The sequence below is a fragment of the Bacillus rossius genome, chromosome 3, assembly GCF_032445375.1.
Source record: "Bacillus rossius redtenbacheri isolate Brsri chromosome 3, Brsri_v3, whole genome shotgun sequence".
Classification (NCBI taxonomy): domain Eukaryota; kingdom Metazoa; phylum Arthropoda; class Insecta; order Phasmatodea; family Bacillidae; genus Bacillus; species Bacillus rossius.
The window spans coordinates 59,942,851-59,963,618 of NC_086332.1; the positions used below are offsets into that span (position 1 = coordinate 59,942,851).

General features: G+C 35.7%; 1 protein-coding gene across 2 annotated transcripts in view; it reads left to right on the plus strand.

Moving 5' to 3' along the window:
• Window positions 1-797: 797 nt before the first annotated feature.
• LOC134530759 (gametogenetin-binding protein 2) overlaps window positions 798-20,768 on the plus strand; it is a 79,448-nt gene continuing 59,477 nt past the window's right edge. Inside the window, exons 1-4 of one of the 2 annotated variants that reach the window (XM_063365905.1) lie at window positions 798-1,053; window positions 6,959-7,149; window positions 9,809-9,952; window positions 15,410-15,619. In XM_063365905.1, the coding sequence (XP_063221975.1) occupies window positions 964-1,053; window positions 6,959-7,149; window positions 9,809-9,952; window positions 15,410-15,619 (635 nt within the window). In that variant the 5' untranslated portion in view covers window positions 798-963. The remainder of the gene's footprint in view (window positions 1,054-6,958; window positions 7,150-9,808; window positions 9,953-15,409; window positions 15,620-20,768) is intronic. The other variant, XM_063365906.1, reaches the window with a different exon arrangement.

Here is a 20,768-nt window from a genome sequence, read left to right on the forward strand (position 1 = left end):
TATAAATGTAGCAACAACATAATCTTGTACGTTAAATGCGCTCGTGCTTTCCTCAGTCATGCGCACTGACTGATGTACTGTCGAATGTGAATTGCGAAATCCAAACTGTTCAATCGGCAGTATCACTCGTAGAACTGTCACGCTATTAAAGCATAACAGAATTAAATTTACTATTTTTGGTAAATTACAAATTTAGAGAAATTTAAATAAATAAATTTATATGAAAAAAATAGGGTCATCATTTGTTCCCCCAGTAACCCGCAATCAAGGACACTATTTAATTATTTCGACCTCATAGCACTGACAAGCATCTTACATTGTACATTAATTATCAATTACATATGCACTGTATTAAATGTCAATATTGCTTAGTACCATCTATTATTGGGTTCCGGCACCACTCGTCGCCTATACCCCGAGGCTGGTGTAGAGAAGCCTGTGGGAAACGGCTTTCCTTGAGATGCAGCTTTGTTGGTTTCAGAGGGAGGAGCATGTAGCACTCGTATCAGGAGGTTGAGGCCAAATGCAGGATACGACATGTATATCTACGTTTGTTAATTAATACATTTATCTATATAAACTAAACCTACAAATTTGTAGGAAACATAAAATTTCACCCACGAAAGCCGGACACTACATTGATTCTACTGGGATTCAGCTTTTTTAAACTGTAGAGTATTTGCTTATAATACAAAACCAAAGACGAATAAGCACTCTATGATATAAATGCTCCAGGATATAGAATGACTGTTATTCTCACTTTATGATAGGAACTTATATTCTCTGATTTAACATTAGTCTTATCTTTGGTGAACGTAAACAGCAAAATATGGAAGTTTGGGTGCGTTGATCTTGTTGCTTGTGTTGTTTAATATTTTGCTACAGATATTTTGTAAACAAATCTGGTATTTAAAGTTTAATTGTTTGTTTGTATTAAATAAAATAAATAATATTTATGCTGTTATGGCGAAGTTGGTTGATGTATTTCAACATGAAAAACAGGTTACAATTGGCCGAAGACAACTGCCTGTGCTCATTGACGAAACTTTAACGGTATGAGACAATGTTTTTATTTATTTTGCTGTTTGTGTGAAATTCTGGAAACTCTGATGTTTATTGTTTATGTGCATTTGTAGTTACGTGATTTTATGAGTGCCAACATATCTTAATTTTTTTTTTTTTTAGATTTAGCCTTCGGTTTGGTGTTTTTATGTATGTGTATTTTTCAACCTTTCCACACAAATTAAAATCTTTTATTTGCACAAATTATGTCTAGGCGTAGATAAAGATAACGGTGACTGTGTGAATGAATAATTGTGATACCTAGAGGTAGCATGTGTTGTTGGGATTGATAACATTTTACTTTAAGCGGAAAGGGATTTCTGAGCACCTGTAAGGTAACATTGATCAAAAATACAAAATAAATTTGTATATTTTTACTGTTGTGGCTTAACTTTAATGAAAGTAATAAAAATAAACTTCCAAAATAGTTCATTGTTTTATTTTTTTAATAATTTTTGGAAGGTGCATTTTAAGAAATTTGCATGTAATAAACCATAAATGTTCAGTAATGTGTAGTAAACGTGTAGTATCATGGGCATCGTCATGCTGGAGTTCTGGCGAACAGAATATACTACTTTTCCAGCTACAAGTGAAAAATAGTATTTTCAATTTAGGTTTGGTGTACAATTATTCTTATTGTGAGCGTGATACGGCCCCATGTTATGGTAGCCAATTCTTCTGTGAGCGTGTATGTGCCTGCCTAGCAATTACAACTGCGTTTGACACAGCTAACACGTCACATTTACTTATATTTGAGTAATTACAGATGATATTACGGTGTAGTGTATGTTAAGGGTAAAGTATTTTAACTGGCTGGCAAAGTATGGTGGTTGGCTGTATTCGTGTATGGTTAGTACCAAAACCAATAATATCAAATAATTAAATAAATATCAGTATATTAATATATTATGTAATTTTCAGCACATAGGTAGGTACAAACAACACTTGAAATAAATGCTCATTATCTGAACAAGTCTGAATAGAAAAATTATGTTCAGATACCCTAACGTTGCACCAGCTTAGAAATAACCTACCAAATACAGATAGCCAGATATAAATGAACTCGGGCCAAGTTTGGATACTACACCGTCATTACTGAATTCTCAATGGTTAAAACTACCGGTACTAGCTCTATTTGCGGTAGATCATGTTCTTCGGCCTTTCAAGACTTCCGGGTAGATCGGTGGATGGTCGCAGGAACTTGTAGAAAGGGACGCTGTAAGAGAGTTCTAATAAATCAATTACGACTGCTGTAGGCTACGATTCAGTGACTGGATTGGCGATACAAAATGGTCCTGAAAACGTGGTACAAGGAAAGTTCTCACCACGAGATGACAGGAATCATATGTAGAAGTCGCGATGCTGGAAGCACTCACGAAACGCCTCGTATGTCATGGTAAGACATATACCTTGTATTCTGAAGTAGATGAACTCAGAATTCTCCTATCTGAATACTCTGCTAACACTAGTATTTAACTAACATGGTTGACACGAACTTCTTGTTTCCATTGCGGGAACCAGGTTTTTGGCGAAACATCGCAAGGGAAATGTCTTCTATATACCATGGTGTCGTGGAATTCTCTCCATTCTTAATTTTCAACTTCAACTTCCCAGGATTGTTGTAGCAATCAGCGAGCTCGCAACTAGCAGGAAGGATACTAAGCAGTCATAGTAAAAATCAAATGTACTGTGATTAAACATCTGTGTTTAACTCATGTAAAAATGCAGAAAAAGGAATAGGCGTCCAAAGAATAATAAATGAAGACAATAAATTATTAAACTGCTGCAATTTCCAAAGACTAAACATACTGGCTTGCCTTAGCTATCCCTATTAGTGTGGTTGCTGGTACAACTTATAATACAATTGCATATAAAAATAATAATAATAATTTACAATAAACATGAAATCAACCTGTAAACGGGTGACTGTTTACATTATTACCTGTAATGTAAATATAGGGTAAATTTCAAGTTTAGCTGTTTTTCCATTAAAAAAAAATTGGAACAATTGTGTTTTAGAACACTACATCCATTTCTCTATTTTTACTGAAAAGAGCCTGTCAAAGTTCTTACTGATTTCTGAGAAATTACCTTTTATAAATTACATTATACTGCCTTTACAGTAATGTGGCCATTGTTATGGGTAAAAATTTTCATCACGTATCTAAATCTATTCCTTGATCCTAATGGCATGATACTGTATACATTGATCCTGTTGTACATGATGCTTGCTGTTTTAATTTAGTACATCAAAAGTTTCTGGATACAACAAAAATTGTGATGTAATAATGAATTACAATCGTATTATCAGATCAAATAAATATCAAAAAATTAATTTTTTTTTACTCATAACAATGTTTGTTTTGCTGTATTTTTTTTTGAAGGATCTTTCGAGGTAGGTAGGGGCTACTAAAGTGAAACAGCAATCATAATGTACCACAAGATTAGTCATACAGGATCATGCCATCAGGCTCAAGAGATAAACTTGACTATGTGATCCAGGACAGTTACCTGTTGCCTTACTGTTTACTTGATAAGATGCATTTTTTCTCTTGTGGTTCTTCAGAAATCCTTAGGAATACAGAGTATCCAAGGTTGTTTTAAAAAAGACAGGGATTTTAATGTCAGTACATTATGGTTTGTACCCAAAACTGTTTTCCACCCTAATTGGTTTCAGACCCTAATTTTTTCATATAAATTTATTTATTTAAATTTCTCTAAATTTGTAATTTACCAAAAATAGTAAATTTAATTGTGTTATGCTTTAATAGCGTGACTGTTGTACGAGTGATTTACCTGAACCTAATTTTGCCCCCCTATTGTTGTCTTTGTACTAGCTGCAATGTAATTATGCAATCCTTAGGAATATAGTGTAACAAAGTTGACTGTTTTCAAAAAGACAAGGACTTTGTCAATACATTACGCTTGGGGCCAAGACTGATTTTTTACCTTAATTTGTTGTACGTTTCAAGTGAATATTTTTTCAATATTCTTGACCTCCCAACACACTTCATAAAGCAGAATGAAACAAATTCCCAAATTATCAGGTTAAAGAAAAAAGAAATTGAAAGGAAAAACATGAATTTCAATAAAAAGTAACTGTATGAATTTTGTTTACTCATTGTTTATTAAGTTAGTTACAGTAGGAATGAAAACAAATATAGTATATGGGCTTGCCCTTATTATTTAGGGGGGGGGGGGGGGAGGTTGCTGGAATGTTAAGATTTGCATTATGTAAACTATTAAAAAATTGTAACTCCTGGAGACAATATTCACTATTTTCCTCATGCAAAATTTACCAAAGTGATTGAGTATGATTACTGATGGGGTCAAACCAGGGTTTCTCCCAAGTGAGAAAAATGGTGGATGTTTTGTTGTGATTTGTTGGTTTCTTTAGGGTTTCTCCAGTTTCCCCCACCCATGCATTCCATTGTTCACTACTCATTGTGTTTATAGTGACTTTAATTTAGATGAGATGTCAATACTTAATTAATCTATTTACATGTAAAATATAAACAAAATTGTTTATAATTTTTTGAAATTTGATTCCAGAAAAAAAAAAGTTAAATCCTGTATAAAAATCAGTTAAGGTTCTAGACATTCAAGGTATGATGGGGCCAGAGTGGTTGGGTGGTCAGATCATCACCATCAGTGGGGTTTGATTCCTGTTTGGGTCACACCTATACTTTTGGCAAGTGGGAAACATTAAGACATTGCAGAGAGCTGGTGGGTTTTCAGGGGTGTCTCAAATTTCCCCCACCTATTCATTCTATCAGTGCTCCATTCTCAACATCCCATTGTTTCAAATGACATCGATGTCTACAAGATGTCAGATGCTGATTCTGTAATATTAGTATGTCTCATCTTTTCTGTGATAAAAAAATATTTTGAAAATACATTTTTTGGATACTAGAGGCGTTCCTCTATTTACCCTGAAAACAGCTTTTTTAAATTCATACTGGTTTTTGAGAAATAAACCATTTTCTTACAGGTCACATGAGATAGCCTATGTAGTGAAGTGGCCATAGTCATTGTTGAAGCGGCCGTAGCCATTGTGCTGTAATAGCGTTGCCGATCCTGTGGTTATCCATGTATCAGGATGTGTATATTTTGTATTTGGATATTGGGACTCAATGGAGCATAAATAATAATTTTAAAAAATTCAGTGAGTCCCTACGGTGCATCCAAACCCAACCTTCAACCCTTGACAGATTTGGTCTTGCAGTATGGAAGTGTGTGTTAGATAGTGTTTTTGTGAAAAGTGTTGAATCTTCAAAGTGCGTGTGTTATAAAATGTTATTATTGCATTTATATATTTTCATAAATGTTTTGTGTATAAATTTGAAGTGAATTTGTTTTGTTAGTTTAAGATGTTGGTTACAATACCAAGTACACTGTGTACAGTGGCTATGTACATATAATTTGGTAAAAACATCATGTCAAATATCAATTCCAGAATTATGAACTTCTGTTGCGAGTGAGGGTTAAAAAATGTGGACAATATAGTACGTGAAATCCTAAAACATCTGACATGCATTCAGTGCATTTAATATACGATTGTTACGAGTGCGACTTGAAAGCTGAATTGTTAAATACTTGTGCCAAAGACGTCTCAAACTAAATGCTGTACCTTCACTCAAACTTTAAAATTAAAACATCTGTAGAAACTTGGAAAGTATGTGTGCTGAGCAAACAGAGTTAAATTTATGGTAAACAAAAAAAATTACCGTACTTTCAATGCAAATTCAAACAAAAATGTAAGTGATAAAAAATCATGCCCTTGTGGTGAGTTAAAAGTATTTAAAGTTTTGTTCTAAAAAATGAAACAATTGAAATTTTAGGAAAGAAATCCGGAGCCCATAAAGAAAAGTTGTTTCTTGCCGAAAGAAAGTCAATTTTAATTTAATTTAAGAAAACATGAAAAAACTAGAAAAAGAAACCTTAAAATTAAAAAAAAAAACTCTTTATTATTTACAGATTCACATGCACAATAAATATTATTTAGGATTGTTTCTAACAAATCAAACTGACATATTACTTGCAGTGGATAGGAGGGTAAATAAGACCAATGGTGACCAAATTTGGCTTTATTAAAACTTTGCAATTTTTTTAACCACTTAAGAAGTAAATGTTCAAATATTAAGATATGTTTGATTTAAGTCACAACCTGTTAAGTCATTTGAGAATATCAGAGATGTATGGAACAAAGTAAATACACATCATGTAAATGATTTTTTTAATGAAAGACAAGTTTATTTTATTTATTCATACATAGGTAGCTACTGAAGTGCTAGAAATAAGACGTAAGTATGATGCAAGCACTTGTTAATTGTTGCCAAAAACACTTTAATTCAAAAAAGTTTAAAGGACAAAATGAAAATACGCTTCAGAAAACAGTTATATAATTTTGGTGATGCATGTATGTCATATTGATATACCTGGACTGCAACGTAGGGAAAGTATTTGTTTTGCAACAACAAAAATTGTAAAGTACAATTTTATTCATTGTCCATTATAGTCCACAAAACATAAATGGCCACTTTGGCCATAACGACATGCTTCAATTCTTTACCCTACCCACACCTCCCTAATCCTACTTCCACTAGACTCATGCACTTGGTTCGAAGACTAGCTTTTAATAGACAGCAGTACAGGTAAAGTAGTAGGGGGTGCGGAAGTAACTTATCTGCCGCTTCTCTTGATTGTAATTGGCCATCTTTAAATACTTCTCATAAAACTGGTGCATTGTACACCCCACATTACCTGGCAGTTCTCGCATATTTTGTTATTATGTTTGCAAGATAAGGGAAGAAAATTAATTTCCAAATAACTGGATTGTGCTATTTCTAACACATGTCCATAAATAGCATTTGCTACAGCATTTTTGTCTGTTTAGATGGTGATGGATCTGACCCACATGGGGCTGATGTGTGACAACCCCACTGTGAGGGGAAAGGAACTAGAGAATTTCCAATGCAAGTTCACCGTGCTGAGTCCAGAGGAGCTGGAGAGTGCGTTCATGGTTACATTCCCGGATCTGATGCACGTTCTGAGTCAGACAGTGCCTTGTGTTGGCTGCCGGCGAAGGTGAGAGTTCACTTTCTAAGTTACTTTAGCGTGGCATTTGTTGATGTAATGGCTGTTTAATTTATTAAAAAAATTTTTTTTTTGCATGCTAGTTTGGTATTCAAATAAATATTGCATTCTCCCTATTGATAGTGACGTACTTATCTATGTGCATCGTTATTCTGAATTACAGGTGAAATTTTTGTGAGGAGGCCATTTATTATGCACAAATAGGTAGGAAAGTGTTATGACATATGTCCTTAAAATTATTGAAGAAGGTATGTGAATAGATTTTTCTTGAAATTAAATCTCTGATCTGCTATCTGAACATTTTTTGTTTGGCTTTTCTTCAGGTTTCGGCAGCAAAACTTATAACACACACACAACTTGCTTTATAACACAAATTAAATGGAATTGTGGAATTAATTATTCTTTGCCATCTGCTTGGTAGGAGTTTGGAAAACCGTGAAAAAAATGACATTATGAGGGTTGGACATACAATTGAATCAAGGTTTTCTTTAAAGTGAGTCCAGTGTTTAAGAGGGCCACAGTAGTTCAAATGTCAGATCACACCCCTTCCATCGAGGAAATTGTGGTTAGACTCCTGGTAGTATCAAACCTTGATTTGTCACAAGTAGGAAATGTGGATTTTGCAGTGTGTCTGTATATTATCTGTGGGTACTCTCATTTTATCACACCATGTATTATGTTGCTGATTCAGATAATAGTGTTACGAACGTGACAATGGCCGGGACACGTGCAGGTGCAGAGCTGGCTGGCGACTGCCGCAATATGATATGTGCCGCGCGCGCCTGGAAGTTAACAAGGATTGTCGCTTTCCCCCCTCCTTCCTACCACTCTCCGCGCGGCACCCTGCCTTTGAGACGTAACTGACACCGGACAGCTGGGAGTTGCGCGAGCTGCCGACACGTGTTTTCGAGAGTTTTCTGCCATCGGGACGGCTCGTGATGACGCGACTGGCCCCGGCCTCGTGAGTTCTGGAATTTCGCCGGGGCCTATATATATATATATATGCCCGAGGACGTCAGGGCAGGGAGAGTCAGTTCGGAGTGTTCAGTCGGGAGCTCTCCCGCGGCGGAGTTTCCGGGGCGATAGTGCCGCGGGTGCGGCAGAGTGGCGAAGTCCTTGGAAGAAGGTTCCAGGGCAGGGAGTGAGTGAGTTCAGTGGAGTCGAGATTTTTCCCGCGGCGAAGTTTCCGGGCGATAGAGTCGCGGGCGCGGCGGAGTCCCAAGCGAAGTTGCGAGCGAGGCGTCGAGCGGATCCTCGGCGAAGGCAAGTGTCGGCGGCGGCGGAGTGCGGCGACAGAGTCCCGCGGCGGAGACCCACGAGGGGTGCTGCGGCGAGAGTTGCGCCAGAGGTGCGGCCCAGCGAGGTGTGTGGGACGAGTGACTGGGGAATAGACCTTTCTTTAGGTGTAATTAATTATTTGCCATTTTAGAAGTTTTTTGTAAGTGACATAAGTAGTGGCAATAAATAAAACTGTGTAGTGTAATAAAATTTTTAATTGGGCTATCCTTTACGAACCCGCTGTAAATCGTAACAATAGTCTCATAGTTGAATTGATTTGTGCCAGTTAATGTCCTCTCTAGGCATCTGAGCCTATTTGATATTTTAAACAAATATGAATTTTCATTGGAAAATATCAGGGTAGAAAATTGTAAGTACTTTTGAATTACTTTCGCTTTTATTTTACAAACAAGGTCAATTTTAAACCTATTTTTCTGTACTGGAAGTTGTAGCAAAATATTAATTATTCACAATTCTTGATAATTTATTTGAAGATTTTAATGTTAACATTTAGTGGAAGGATCCAACTGTATCAAGGTTTTTAATTAATTTATTTTTGGCATGGTAATGGTGTTGCATGGACTTAAGCTACAAGTTAACAAAGACCACTAAGGACCTGCCACATTTACGCTGTTGCATGTCGGAGATATGGTGCAGATGTGATGATGTGGTGATTGTACTGTAGTGTGGAGCAGATCGTCTGATCAGAGCTAGTGAACTTGAACTTCAGAGGTCAGACAGCACCATTTGCATCTTATGTCATGAACAATATTCCTAATAAGCATGATGAGTACAAACAAAAGTGTAAGATAGTGAAAAAATAATCATTTCCAAACAAACATTACTTTTTTAGGTTTTTATAATTTTGTCTTGGGCATCATTTTGTTTCATATGTTTCTTGTTAAGTTACTTGGAAATTGAAAACAAAGTACCTGAAAATGTAATTAAAAATTATAAAAGTGTGTAGGCATGAAAATAACAAGTTTAGCCCAGCTCCAAATATATAACTCAAACAAATTTTCAAGATGTGTATTAAAATTCCATTAATATACATTTCATTTAATCTCTATTTTGTATAATTCTTTCTAGTAAAGTCGAGCAATTAACAGTGCTGCCCTCTATGATTGATAGTCAACCTTATGCATCAGACACATGAATGTGGCACACTGCTACTAAAAATGAATCGGACAGCATGGTCAGACATTATGAGACAGATGTGACTGCGAATGTAGCAGGGCCTTTAAAATTAAAAAAAGAAAAGACCATCTTATTTGTGGTAATGTGTTTGCTGGTTTGTATCAAGGAGTGTGATTTTTGTCGTAGAGCATAGCATGCAGGAAGACTTACACTAGTTGTGAATGTTTGTGTCCAGTGTGGAGCGCTTACTGGAGCAGTTGGCAAAGTCCGGCCACCCCACGCTCGACCCGCTGGTGGTGTCATGTGATGGAGTTGTATCCATAAATGCTGAACATCTTCGGAACCCCCAGTTAATGTGCACTTTACTCCATAATCATAGGTGCGTTCTACAGTAAGAGGTAATCAAGAACAGGGATGGTTCCTGATTTTTTTCTGTATTCAGTAGAAAAGTTTGATAAATATTAGCACCAAGATTCTTTCAGTATATCTAGATAAATAGAACATTTTTATTGTTATGGGGCATTAAAAATAAAACTTTTTAATAGATTAAAAAAATTTTGTGTGGTTGTATTAGACTAAGTAGTTTCTTTAATGATAACTACAAGGATAAGTTTTATTTTATAGTCATCATTCCAGTGCGTGTTATGAATGTAGAGTTTATTTGGGGTGAATTTTAAGAAAAATTGGTTTGAATTTTTAATATATTTCACACTAACTTTTAAAATTTGTTTTAAATTAACAAGAAAATTATTTTCAAAGTATGTATTGTCATAATACACCTTGAACTTGTAGATAAATTGTACATTTATATTGAGCTGGTTGCGAGGTCCTGGAGCACCATATTTTTCTCACCATGCCTCTTAGTCTCAGGTCTGATTGCAAGACATCTATCTTCTCCTCTCTTTCCGTGTGTGTTACAACTCTCTAGTTTAGATTGCTTGGCAACAAGGTACCTCTTTGCACATACATATTAGGATCTGTTATTTGCTTATAGTATGCTCTGTTTTAATGAGGTCTTGCCCTTCTTTCATTTTGAGTGGCAATCATAGTATGACTATAATGTAATTGTTTGTTGTTCTGGTGAGCTTAAGCTCTGTGGGGTGTGTAGAGGATTTGTTTTTAATTAACTTAATTTTTAATAACATTTCCAAATTCTTGTTTTGTGTCAGTCCTTCCAGATTGAGGTTTGGCTTTACCTTTTGTGATGTAAGAACCAATTTTTTTTCACATTTAGTCTTTTGTGTGATGATGCGTTTAGCCTTGCGTTGGTTGCAATCTATTTTGTTCGTGTGCTGGCACTATTTAGTAGGTTTTATGCTTTGTCAATCCTAAACCATTCCACTTGTGTGCACAGTCATATCTCAAGGACAGGAATAATTCTTAAGTAATCAGTCATAATCTAGTCTTAGCAGTCAATTAACACACACTGGTACTACCTCTCAAACTTATTATTACAATTAATGTAATATGGTGACTGCTTCTTGAATGCTAATATCTGTAAATAATTTTTCAATATTTAATATTGCTGATATTTAAATGTAAGTCCAAAGTTTTTCTAATTTGTTACTCACCTATGGTAGTAACAGACCAGCACTCTAATTATCCTTGGAAAGAAAGCTTTTCTTGAACTGTCATTTAATTTATTGACACTTTTGTTTCTTTTCCTTTCATTATATCTCTTGCAGTCCATTCTTTGCCATGAATCATTCTGGTGATCAGCTCCATTGCCTTAAGTACTAACAATCAACTTATTTTAAATGGGTATAGTGGTATAGTACATGTAGGGAGACTGCTGTGCCTTGCCAATATTCGTTCCCTTCCTCTATTGTCCCACTTACCCTCATGCCTTTCATTCTCTTGTTGACAGCTCTCAAGACTTGTGACCCATACTGTAAACTCTTCGCACTGACAACATATTACTATGCAGAGATGAATCAGCCTCAAATTAAAATTTTTTTTTTTAAAACTTAAGCAGTGCTAAATCTAAACAATGAATCAGTATATGATATCCAGGGGTATTCACACATGAACTGTGTTTTTGATTTACATGTGGATAGACAAGGCACCTAAAAGGCTGTTAATTGGTCCTATGCCTATAAATATTGTGTATAAATATAAATACACACACATGCATTTTACCTCTAAACTCACTTAAAATAATTTTTTTTAGTGTTAAAAACAAAAATGTGTCATACTATACATTGAAAACCACTTTTAAAAAGTACGAAAAATGTCGGTGGAATTAGTTTATAAGTTCCATTGGAATTAATTGCTCAGAACCATTCACAAAAAAAGTTATGATTTAATCATGCTTATTCATTATAACATTTCGTTAATTTCTTTGTCAGGACCTTTTTTTCTGATGGTGAAGAGATCATATACCACAGTGTGAATACTCAATGTAAATGAACATTTTTTTAAATGTTCCATGGTTACTTTTCCATTTTATGGTAACCATTGAAGGCCTGAACTCTTCTGACTAAAACTGATTAGGTAATACAAATTCTGAACCATAGTCTTCACTGACTCAGGGATAGGTACTAACTTTGTAATATTTTTGTTTAGTTTCAAGGAACGTTGCTCAGTAATTTTGTGTTGCTCTTTATGAGGTGTGATAATCAGCCATCTTTGTCTTTTAAATTGGTCTCAAGGCAGCTAGCTGCCAAGTTATCTGTTGAAAATTTTTATTGTTTACAGTGAACCCACTTTATGAAGACCTTGTTAACACAAAACTCTCATTAATATGAATTAATTTTCACAGTCCCTCAAAATTTCATAGGAGTTACAGTGCTAAGCACGTAATTTGTTTAGTATACAAGTATGGTTTTATTAATACAAAGTTCTTTTTGTTTCAATGCTAAATGATTATGTATCGTAAAGGATGGTTAATACGTTTAATTAATTGTAGGTTGGGGGAAAAGCTTACAAATTTTATCCTTGAAAATTGATGTTAGTGCCTATGTCTTTTTTGTAGGTAATTGCCTAGACCTTAGCTTTATTCTTCTGTTTAAGTCTTTTAAGTGTGATACAGGAGAAAATATTTTATGTTATATTTATATTTTTTTTAGGTGTAGCTATCCCAAATTTTTATTTTAAATTCCCTAAAAAAAGTACATATGATGTATAAAATTGTGTGAAAGTTTTAACCTTATTTGAATTTGATTTAAAAAATTTATAAAAATTGTGTTTAAATTTTGTAATAGTTTGGTTAATAAAAACCTTGTTATTGCAAAGTGAAACAAGTACCTTCTGGTTTGTATTATTGAGGTTTGAGTGTATTGATGTGTATGCATAAATGCATAAATTCTCATGGATTGAAATCACCTTTGCACTTACATACTCTTGTGTAATGGAGAGTTTAATGCAGAAACTGGCAATGCTTTTATTTAAATTGAAATTAATAAATAGTTACGTATTCTTGTTTGACCTGATTTACTCAGAAGTAAATCAGTTAATTCCTGTAACATGCAAGGCCACTGCCCAAGCCCAGGCCGGCTGTGGGTTGCCTGCCATTCCACATAATTAATTTACACTTAGTTGGTGTTAACGTGGTCCTGGCCTCATGGGTTCTGATGTTGGAAAAGTGTAGAATGACAGATTTCTGTCTTATTTTTTACCTTACAGTGGACTCTCCCTATAACGATATCCAAGGGACCAGCGATTTTCATCGTTATAGAGAAAGATTGTTATACAGAGAGAAACCTATTTTTAAATCTTGGATGGAGTAGTGTGCTGAAATAAAACACCATATTAAACAGTATAAATACAATATACAGTACTATATTTACATTGTCCACAAACACACATATGTACATATGTAGTAGTAAATTACATATGTATGTATATGAAATGATACAATGATACAGTGTATACAATCATTAGTACATATGTAGTACTCTGTATTTAGAATGTCAAAATATGTACATACATAACACAACAAGACATACAGTTCATACAGTTTATTGGAAGAAGTCTTTTAGCGTCGTTTGCCTTTTTTTAGTTTTCCACAGCAATGCCCTACTGACCATTTGTATGGCGTCTAGGATCGTAGGTTTGAAATTCCCATTAGACTCGACGAGTTCCATTAAAAGCCTGCGCCTATAATGACTTTTCAAACTTTTGATAACACTTTGGTCCATGGGCTGAAGGACACTTGTGGTGTTGGCAGGTAAGAAGCAGAGTTCTATGTTTTCGAGGTTTTCAATCATTGGATGTGCAGGGCAGTTGTCCACCAAAAGCAAGATTTTGTTCCCCTTCAACTCAAGAATCCCATTTTCTCAACTCCTCTTCAAAAATTTGAGACGTCATCCAAGCACTTTTGTTTGACTTGTAGGTGACAGGCAGATGCTTGATGTTTTTTAAACAACGCGGGTTTCTAGATTTGCCAATCACCAAAAGTTTTCTCTTTACCGATCCTGTCATATTGGCCGCTACCAAAACTGTAATTCTTTCTTTTGACAACTTTCCTCCAATACACTTTTCTGATTTGAATTTTAAAGTTTTGTTTGGTGTCAACTTGTAAAATAGACCCGTCTCATCAGCATTAAAAATGTTTTCGGCTGAATAACGAGCCTTAAGATCAGGCCATACCTTTTCTAGCCAGCCATCTGTAGTGTTCCTATCGACGTCACGAGCCTCCCCGTTGATCTGTCCATAATTAATGTTGTGGCGCTGCTTCCACTTGCTCAGCCAACCTTCAGAAGCCTTAAAATCAGGAATGCCAAGCTCTGTTGCATAAAACTCAGCTTTCATTTTTATCAAAGGTCCAGAGAGCGGTATGTTATTTATGCGTTGCTGTTGAAACCACTGCAGAATAGCACGATCTAAGTCTTCATACTGAGGTTTTCGCATTTTCTTTTTATCCCCATGCACATCTGCATCAAGCCACTTGCGCCTATCCTTCCAAATGGTAGCCACAGTCGATTGGGAAAGCCCCGTTCGCCGCACAACATCAGTTTGTTTTTCACCATTTTCAATTGCTTTAACTAATGACACTTTTTCATCCACGGTGAGCACTTTCCGCTTTCTTGGTAGCATAATGGTTAGAATAAAACTGATAAAACACTCATTAACTTACACGGTGCAGTAAGGTGTACAAAAACAGCTCCGATATGAACAGCCAGGCGTGACGTGGCTAACTGAATAAACTGACTGAGCTGCTTGGCGCGCGCTCAACTTCCCCACCACTGAACTGCCACCCCCATGCCGATTAGTGGACTCGACCACCCCCTCGCCCGCCACTGACCTCCCACCCCCGCGCCGACTAGTGGACTCGACCACCCCCTCGCCTAAACACTGGAAATAACCGGTTACGGGCATTGACCTTGAGTCCAACTGGCGATCGCTCGTCAAGTGGTACGACTGGAAATTTGGTTTTATCGTAATGTTTTACTGTATTTTGATTAGTGTTCTAAGTAAATACATCGTTATAGAGAGTGAACGATATCGTTATTTAGAGAGAAAAAATATGTTGTTCTTATGGTAGACCAAACGTTAATGTCAATATCAATCGTTATAGAGAAAGTATCGTTATAGGGAGAATCGCTATATGGAGAGTTCACTGTATTTACTCTTTACAATTTTATTAAGTGTTTCAGCTACTTTCCAAGTGCCTTAAAATTTAATGTTTTTATAATTTATGAACAACACCCATTTCAAGGAAGAAATAACACTTATTTTTAAGGAAAATTTAAATTCAAAATTTGTATACAAACAAATTCCAAAATGCATGCCCCTACCAATAGGGTAGTAACATACTGTATTATAAAACCTAATGTTGTCTGCTTACTGTGTCAGAAGCATATGTCTGACCAAATGCCAATGATGTGTGTGGCAGTGAGAACCTCAGCCGGCTGGTGGAGAGCCAGCCACGCTCCAAGAAGAGTAGACGATGCCTGCTGCATACTCTGGATTCCCAGCGGTCACGCCCGTCCGGGGACTGGCGTGACCTGTGGGACTGCATGGCTGTCGGCTGTCGAGAGGAGGTGCTGATCATTGAGTCTGCCACGCTGCTCAATCGTCTCAATGACTATCTGCGCAAACACAGGTCGGTAGTTCTCTTCTTGCTAAACGTCTACGTAGTGGACCTTAAGGTAGTTACATTCACTAGAAACCAACTACAGCATTTAATGCTGTTTCGGTAAGTATAAGCAATGACTAGGGATATGAATTTTTCGTGAGCACGAATTTTTTGCGTCAACTCGCGAATTTGGTATCAAAACACGAGTTTATTACTTTCACAGACAACTGCACAAAATCAATCACTTTTCGCAAAAACATACAAAATTTGGTTTTCCGCGATTCTTTATTACTTCTGCCAAGAACGCCTCATAACATTGTTTATTTTCGGCGTAACGCTGTTTGTAGATAAAGTACTTACAATTATATACTCAGATTTTGAAGTTTGTTGTTCCAGATCATGTTTTTTTTTTTTCATACTGGGAAACAATTTAATAACCTTTATTGTGGTCTGAATTTTACGTGTAAGTACCACACAGTGAGTCAAACAAAATTACGAAAACGAAACACTGTGTTACCTGTGGAAACTGGAAGCCATCTTGAAGAAAAATGTTCAGTTCAGTAGTACCAATAGAAGAGAAGCAAACCGACTGAATTTCTGACTTGTTTATATCTGTCAATTTACGCTGCAAACCAGAGCTTTAATAGTTATTTAACACAGCTGTATATTAATTAATGTGTTTTGAATTTACATCATTTTGGTTTCTACAAATTTACCATACCTTGAAAATAAACATTTATTATTGTTCGTGTTTACATATTCTTTTATGCTTGTGCTCGTCAATGAAAACGTTCATTACCCGCAGCGTAGAGCCCGCGATTTGATATTGACAAAATAAGGAAAACTTTTTCCCTGTTCCACTGGTTATTTGGAGTATTTTTATTAAATATATGTGATGCAACGGTGAAATGATTGTCTAGGCCTACGTTAAATGTAACCGCTGTAAGTAAACATTTAAAGTGCGTCTGTGATATTAACCTTAATTTCGAACTTCGGTGGTTGGCCGAAAATGCCTAACCAAAAAGTTTGTGCAGCAGACAGAGCTTTTCAGTACAAAAAGGACAGTTTTTATTGCCATGGCAAAAAAACCGTAATGTGTAAATTCTGTAATTGTCAAGTGTCATGGGAGAGAAAAGATTCAGTAGAAAAACATCTAAAATCACCTAAACATGTGAGTAGTGTAAGCGAACGTGATAAAAAAAGTACTCAGCTCCAGACGTCAATTCAACATGTTTCACTAGTGCTGAAAAGCGAAAACAGACAGTTGAGTATTTGGGAAAGAGAGTCACCGAGACATTCCTTAGTGCTAACATACCCCTTGAAAAGCTTGAAAATGAACACTTGCAACATTTCTTTAATGAATTTATTGAAGGAAGTGGTGATATTCCCTGTGTGAGGATTTTGCGGGAAAAATATTTGCCTGCCCTACAAGAAGAGAGAGTAACTTCAATGAAGAAAGAACTGAAGGGTTAGTGCATATATGTGTACTGTGATGAGACAACAGATGCAAGGGGACAGTGCATTTTTGTGGTTTTATTTAAAATTATTGAAGCTACTGACTCTCTTAAAGATGTGGCTGATGTTCACAACCTTGAAATGGCAGATTCTAAAAGTTGTTCCAGAGAAATTTTAGAATCTCTTAAAAAATATTAAGTCGAATATGATGACGTTGTGGCTCTAGTATCTGATTCTGCAAGATACAGTAGAATCTCGTTATAGCGAGCACGGTAATAGCGAGAACACGGCTATAACGAGGTATTTTTGAGTAATTTACGGCGTGATCGCTTGAAGCGCGCTTTCGTTATTTGTCTGCTTTATCTCCACCCATCTCGCTCGCCACTAGACATCTTGCCGTTGACGCCTGTCACATTCTTCAGCCTTGCAGTCGCCACCTAAGTGCGTGGCTTTAAAATTAGAATCCCATCCTTTCTTTCTTTTGTCAAACTTCCGTTAGTTATCTGTGCCGTGTGTAGACAAAGTTTGAGATTGGAACAGAAACAACGTAAGAAAGTATTTTTTACAAATTAGAAATATGTATGTTTTTGTTTTTATAATAGCGTATTTTCACGTTTTTTTTGGTTGTTATCTTAAAAGAGATAATTTTAAAAAGCCGCTCTAATGAGATTTAATTGTTTCTTGGTTAACAAAAAAATATTAATTATCAAATATTGTTAATTGTTTACATTCTATTTATTATTATTTACGCGACGTCATACTGTACGCGTACGCAATACGACTGGATTCGTTGCTGCAACATAACATAGCATGTTATGCGGTATCAGAAGTAACGAGTAACGTAACGATAGTAACGAGTACTAATTGTTATAGTAATGAATACATACGGGTACACATTTTTTCGTTACTTTTACACCTCTAGTAGGCACTACCGTATTTATTTCCGAATCGCTAGGGCAGTTTTCTTGTAAGAACTTTTGTTTCGGTCAGTTGTTGGGGTATCTGTCTGGGAAAGGGGTGGTGATGGTTTGAGTTTAATCCCAAATTTATTTTCTAAAAAAGTTGACAGGTTTCTTTAAATGAAAAAAAGTATAGTTTTCCAGCGACTATTTTGTTTGAGGCGTACGTGCGTTGCCGCAGCCGCACTCCTGCTGTTTTGTAAGGAATAAATCGTCGCGCTACACTAGCACCACCTGTTAGCAACATCTAGAACCAACATGGCCACCAGCAGACAGCCCGCGTCGACAATAGATGGCAGGACAATGCTGCGTCGGCCGCGGGCTGAGATGCTATACTTACGTGGCGTGGTAGGGTATTCTGGTTATTTTGACGCAATCGGTGATTGCATCCGTACTTATGGGGTATCGTTTTAAAGAGAATTCACTAATCTGCTCACAGAAATTAAGATCTCGTTAATATAACCTGTTATTTTCTAATTATACATATTTAAACACAATTTTTATGCTATTTTCGGTTAATTTTTATTTTTCGGGGGCCAAAATTTGTCCAATTCGGTTATAGCGAGGATACGGTTATAGCGAGGATCAAACCCGGAACCGTGACACCTCGCTATAACGGTACTCTAGTGTATGTGGTCAAAAGTTTTGAAACTCTGAAAAATATTTTGTCAGACCATGTTCTGATTATTCAGTGCTGGGCACATAAGTTGAATCTTGTGATAAATGTCCTAGCCAAGCACTTACCTCAGCTGCAAAATGCTACATCGAAGGTTAAGTCTGCTTTCTTGAATACTAGGAAGCGAAAGCATCTTTTCAGAGCATTACTCGATCAGAAGTATCCAGGTCAAAACATTTCTCTCTTTCCAATGCCAATCATAACTGGTTGGTCATCATGGTTCAATTATGTGTGCTATATAGTTGACCATCTCCATACAATTGTGTAGTTCATGAAAACCAAAGAAGTTGTCAGCATAAGTAATGCAGGTGTTGAGTACATGTTGGCAGCTTCTGAAGAAGAAATCTTCTGCATTGAGATAAAGGCAGTGTTTGTCAAAGAAGCTTGTCAGGATATAGTAGATCTCGTTAAAAAGCTGGAAGGAGCTTCCTATCCATGCAGTCATGCTCTTCATGGTGACATACACAAGATAGAACAAGTGTTGGAACTTGCTGAATCTGGTCATTTGGGTCCGAAAACAACTGAAAAGCATGGAATGTGTGGAAAAGTAGTCACTAAAGGGAAAGTGACAGCTACGTTGACCACATCTGCTTCTCATGGACACAAAAAATTGCTTGCTTTAAAAGCAAGTGATCTATCATCCAAATTTTTTTAGAGATGTTAGTGTTTTCAATCCTAGTAAAATTGTATTCACAAATATAACTGGATGTGTGTAAACGATTGAAACATGTGCTGTTTTTCACAGAACTTGATGACCATACAATACTGAAGGGTTTCAAAGAGTTGCAGGTATTGGTAAAAAAACAGTTAGTTGAGGATGGAAAAGTGGACATAGTTGCAGTTCTTATTGCTCTTTCATCAATCATTCAGACTTTGCTAAGGCTGCCCTTAAGACAAATGTTGATTGTGAGAGGTTTTTTTCTTCATACAACAATGTACTTAGTGATAAATGCCACAATTTGAAACAAGTAACCTTGACTTGTTAAGCAAGGTTTACTTTTAGAAAAGGAGCACACAGTGATATACAGAGGCAAATCAACACTGTATCTGTAGGAAGTGGAAGTTTTTAACTTGACTCTTTTGTACTAAGTTACTTATATATTCAATTTTACAGTGAAACACCACCAGTGATTTTTTATATTACCTGCAGTTATGGTAACATGAAAAAGGTCTTTAATGCAATGATTTTAAGACATTTAAGTGCTTTTAACTTTTTTGAATGTGAGTAGGCCTTCTAATGATTTTTTAAAAATTTTTTATAGATAATAGTGTTATGTTGTTATATTTATAGATATTTAAGTTTTGCTCTTTCAGCCTTTGAGCATGAATAATGCAGTAAAAAACATTGTGGTTTTTTATTATTAAAAAATGTTTTGTCGTGAATTTGAAAACAATGAAAACATGCCACCGACTTTTATGAATGAAAGTACTGCTTTTTAATGTTTAAAAACACCGACAAATTCATGTGTCTAGCAATGACAATTCATTTTTTCTCTAGACCAGTGATGGCCAACGATCCGGACCACAACATTGTTTTAACACAGCAGGCTTAAAAAATCTTATTATAAATAAATATTATCAGGTAAGCTGTCATGTAATAGCACATGTAGAATTATTTTCCCTCAGAAATATTATTTGTATTTTGTAATATGTTTCATGGTAATTCTTACATTTTATGTTTTTTTTTTTTAAAATTGTTTTTGTAAACATTTTTAAGAGAATTACATGTGTTAAGTTTCTACATCATTTGCCACACCAATTTATTCATTGGTTATCCTACAGAATAATATGCCCCAAAAAATGTTTTGTAGGAAATAAACAATCTTAATGTTTAAGGGTTTTTGGAAAATGACATGGCCCTCGAAAAGAGGGCCTTCACTGATCTATACTGTCTGTGGGATAAATTGAAGGTCTGATTTGCCTGTTCAATATGATATTGTATCGGATCTGAACATATTTGTGGATTCTGTAATATTAGACCTGTAATATTCTGTAATATTGTACTTAGAAAATAAATTCTTGTAGACATGTAGTTATCACCCCTATTTGGCCTTGACCTTCTATTTTGTTACTTGGCCAGATAATA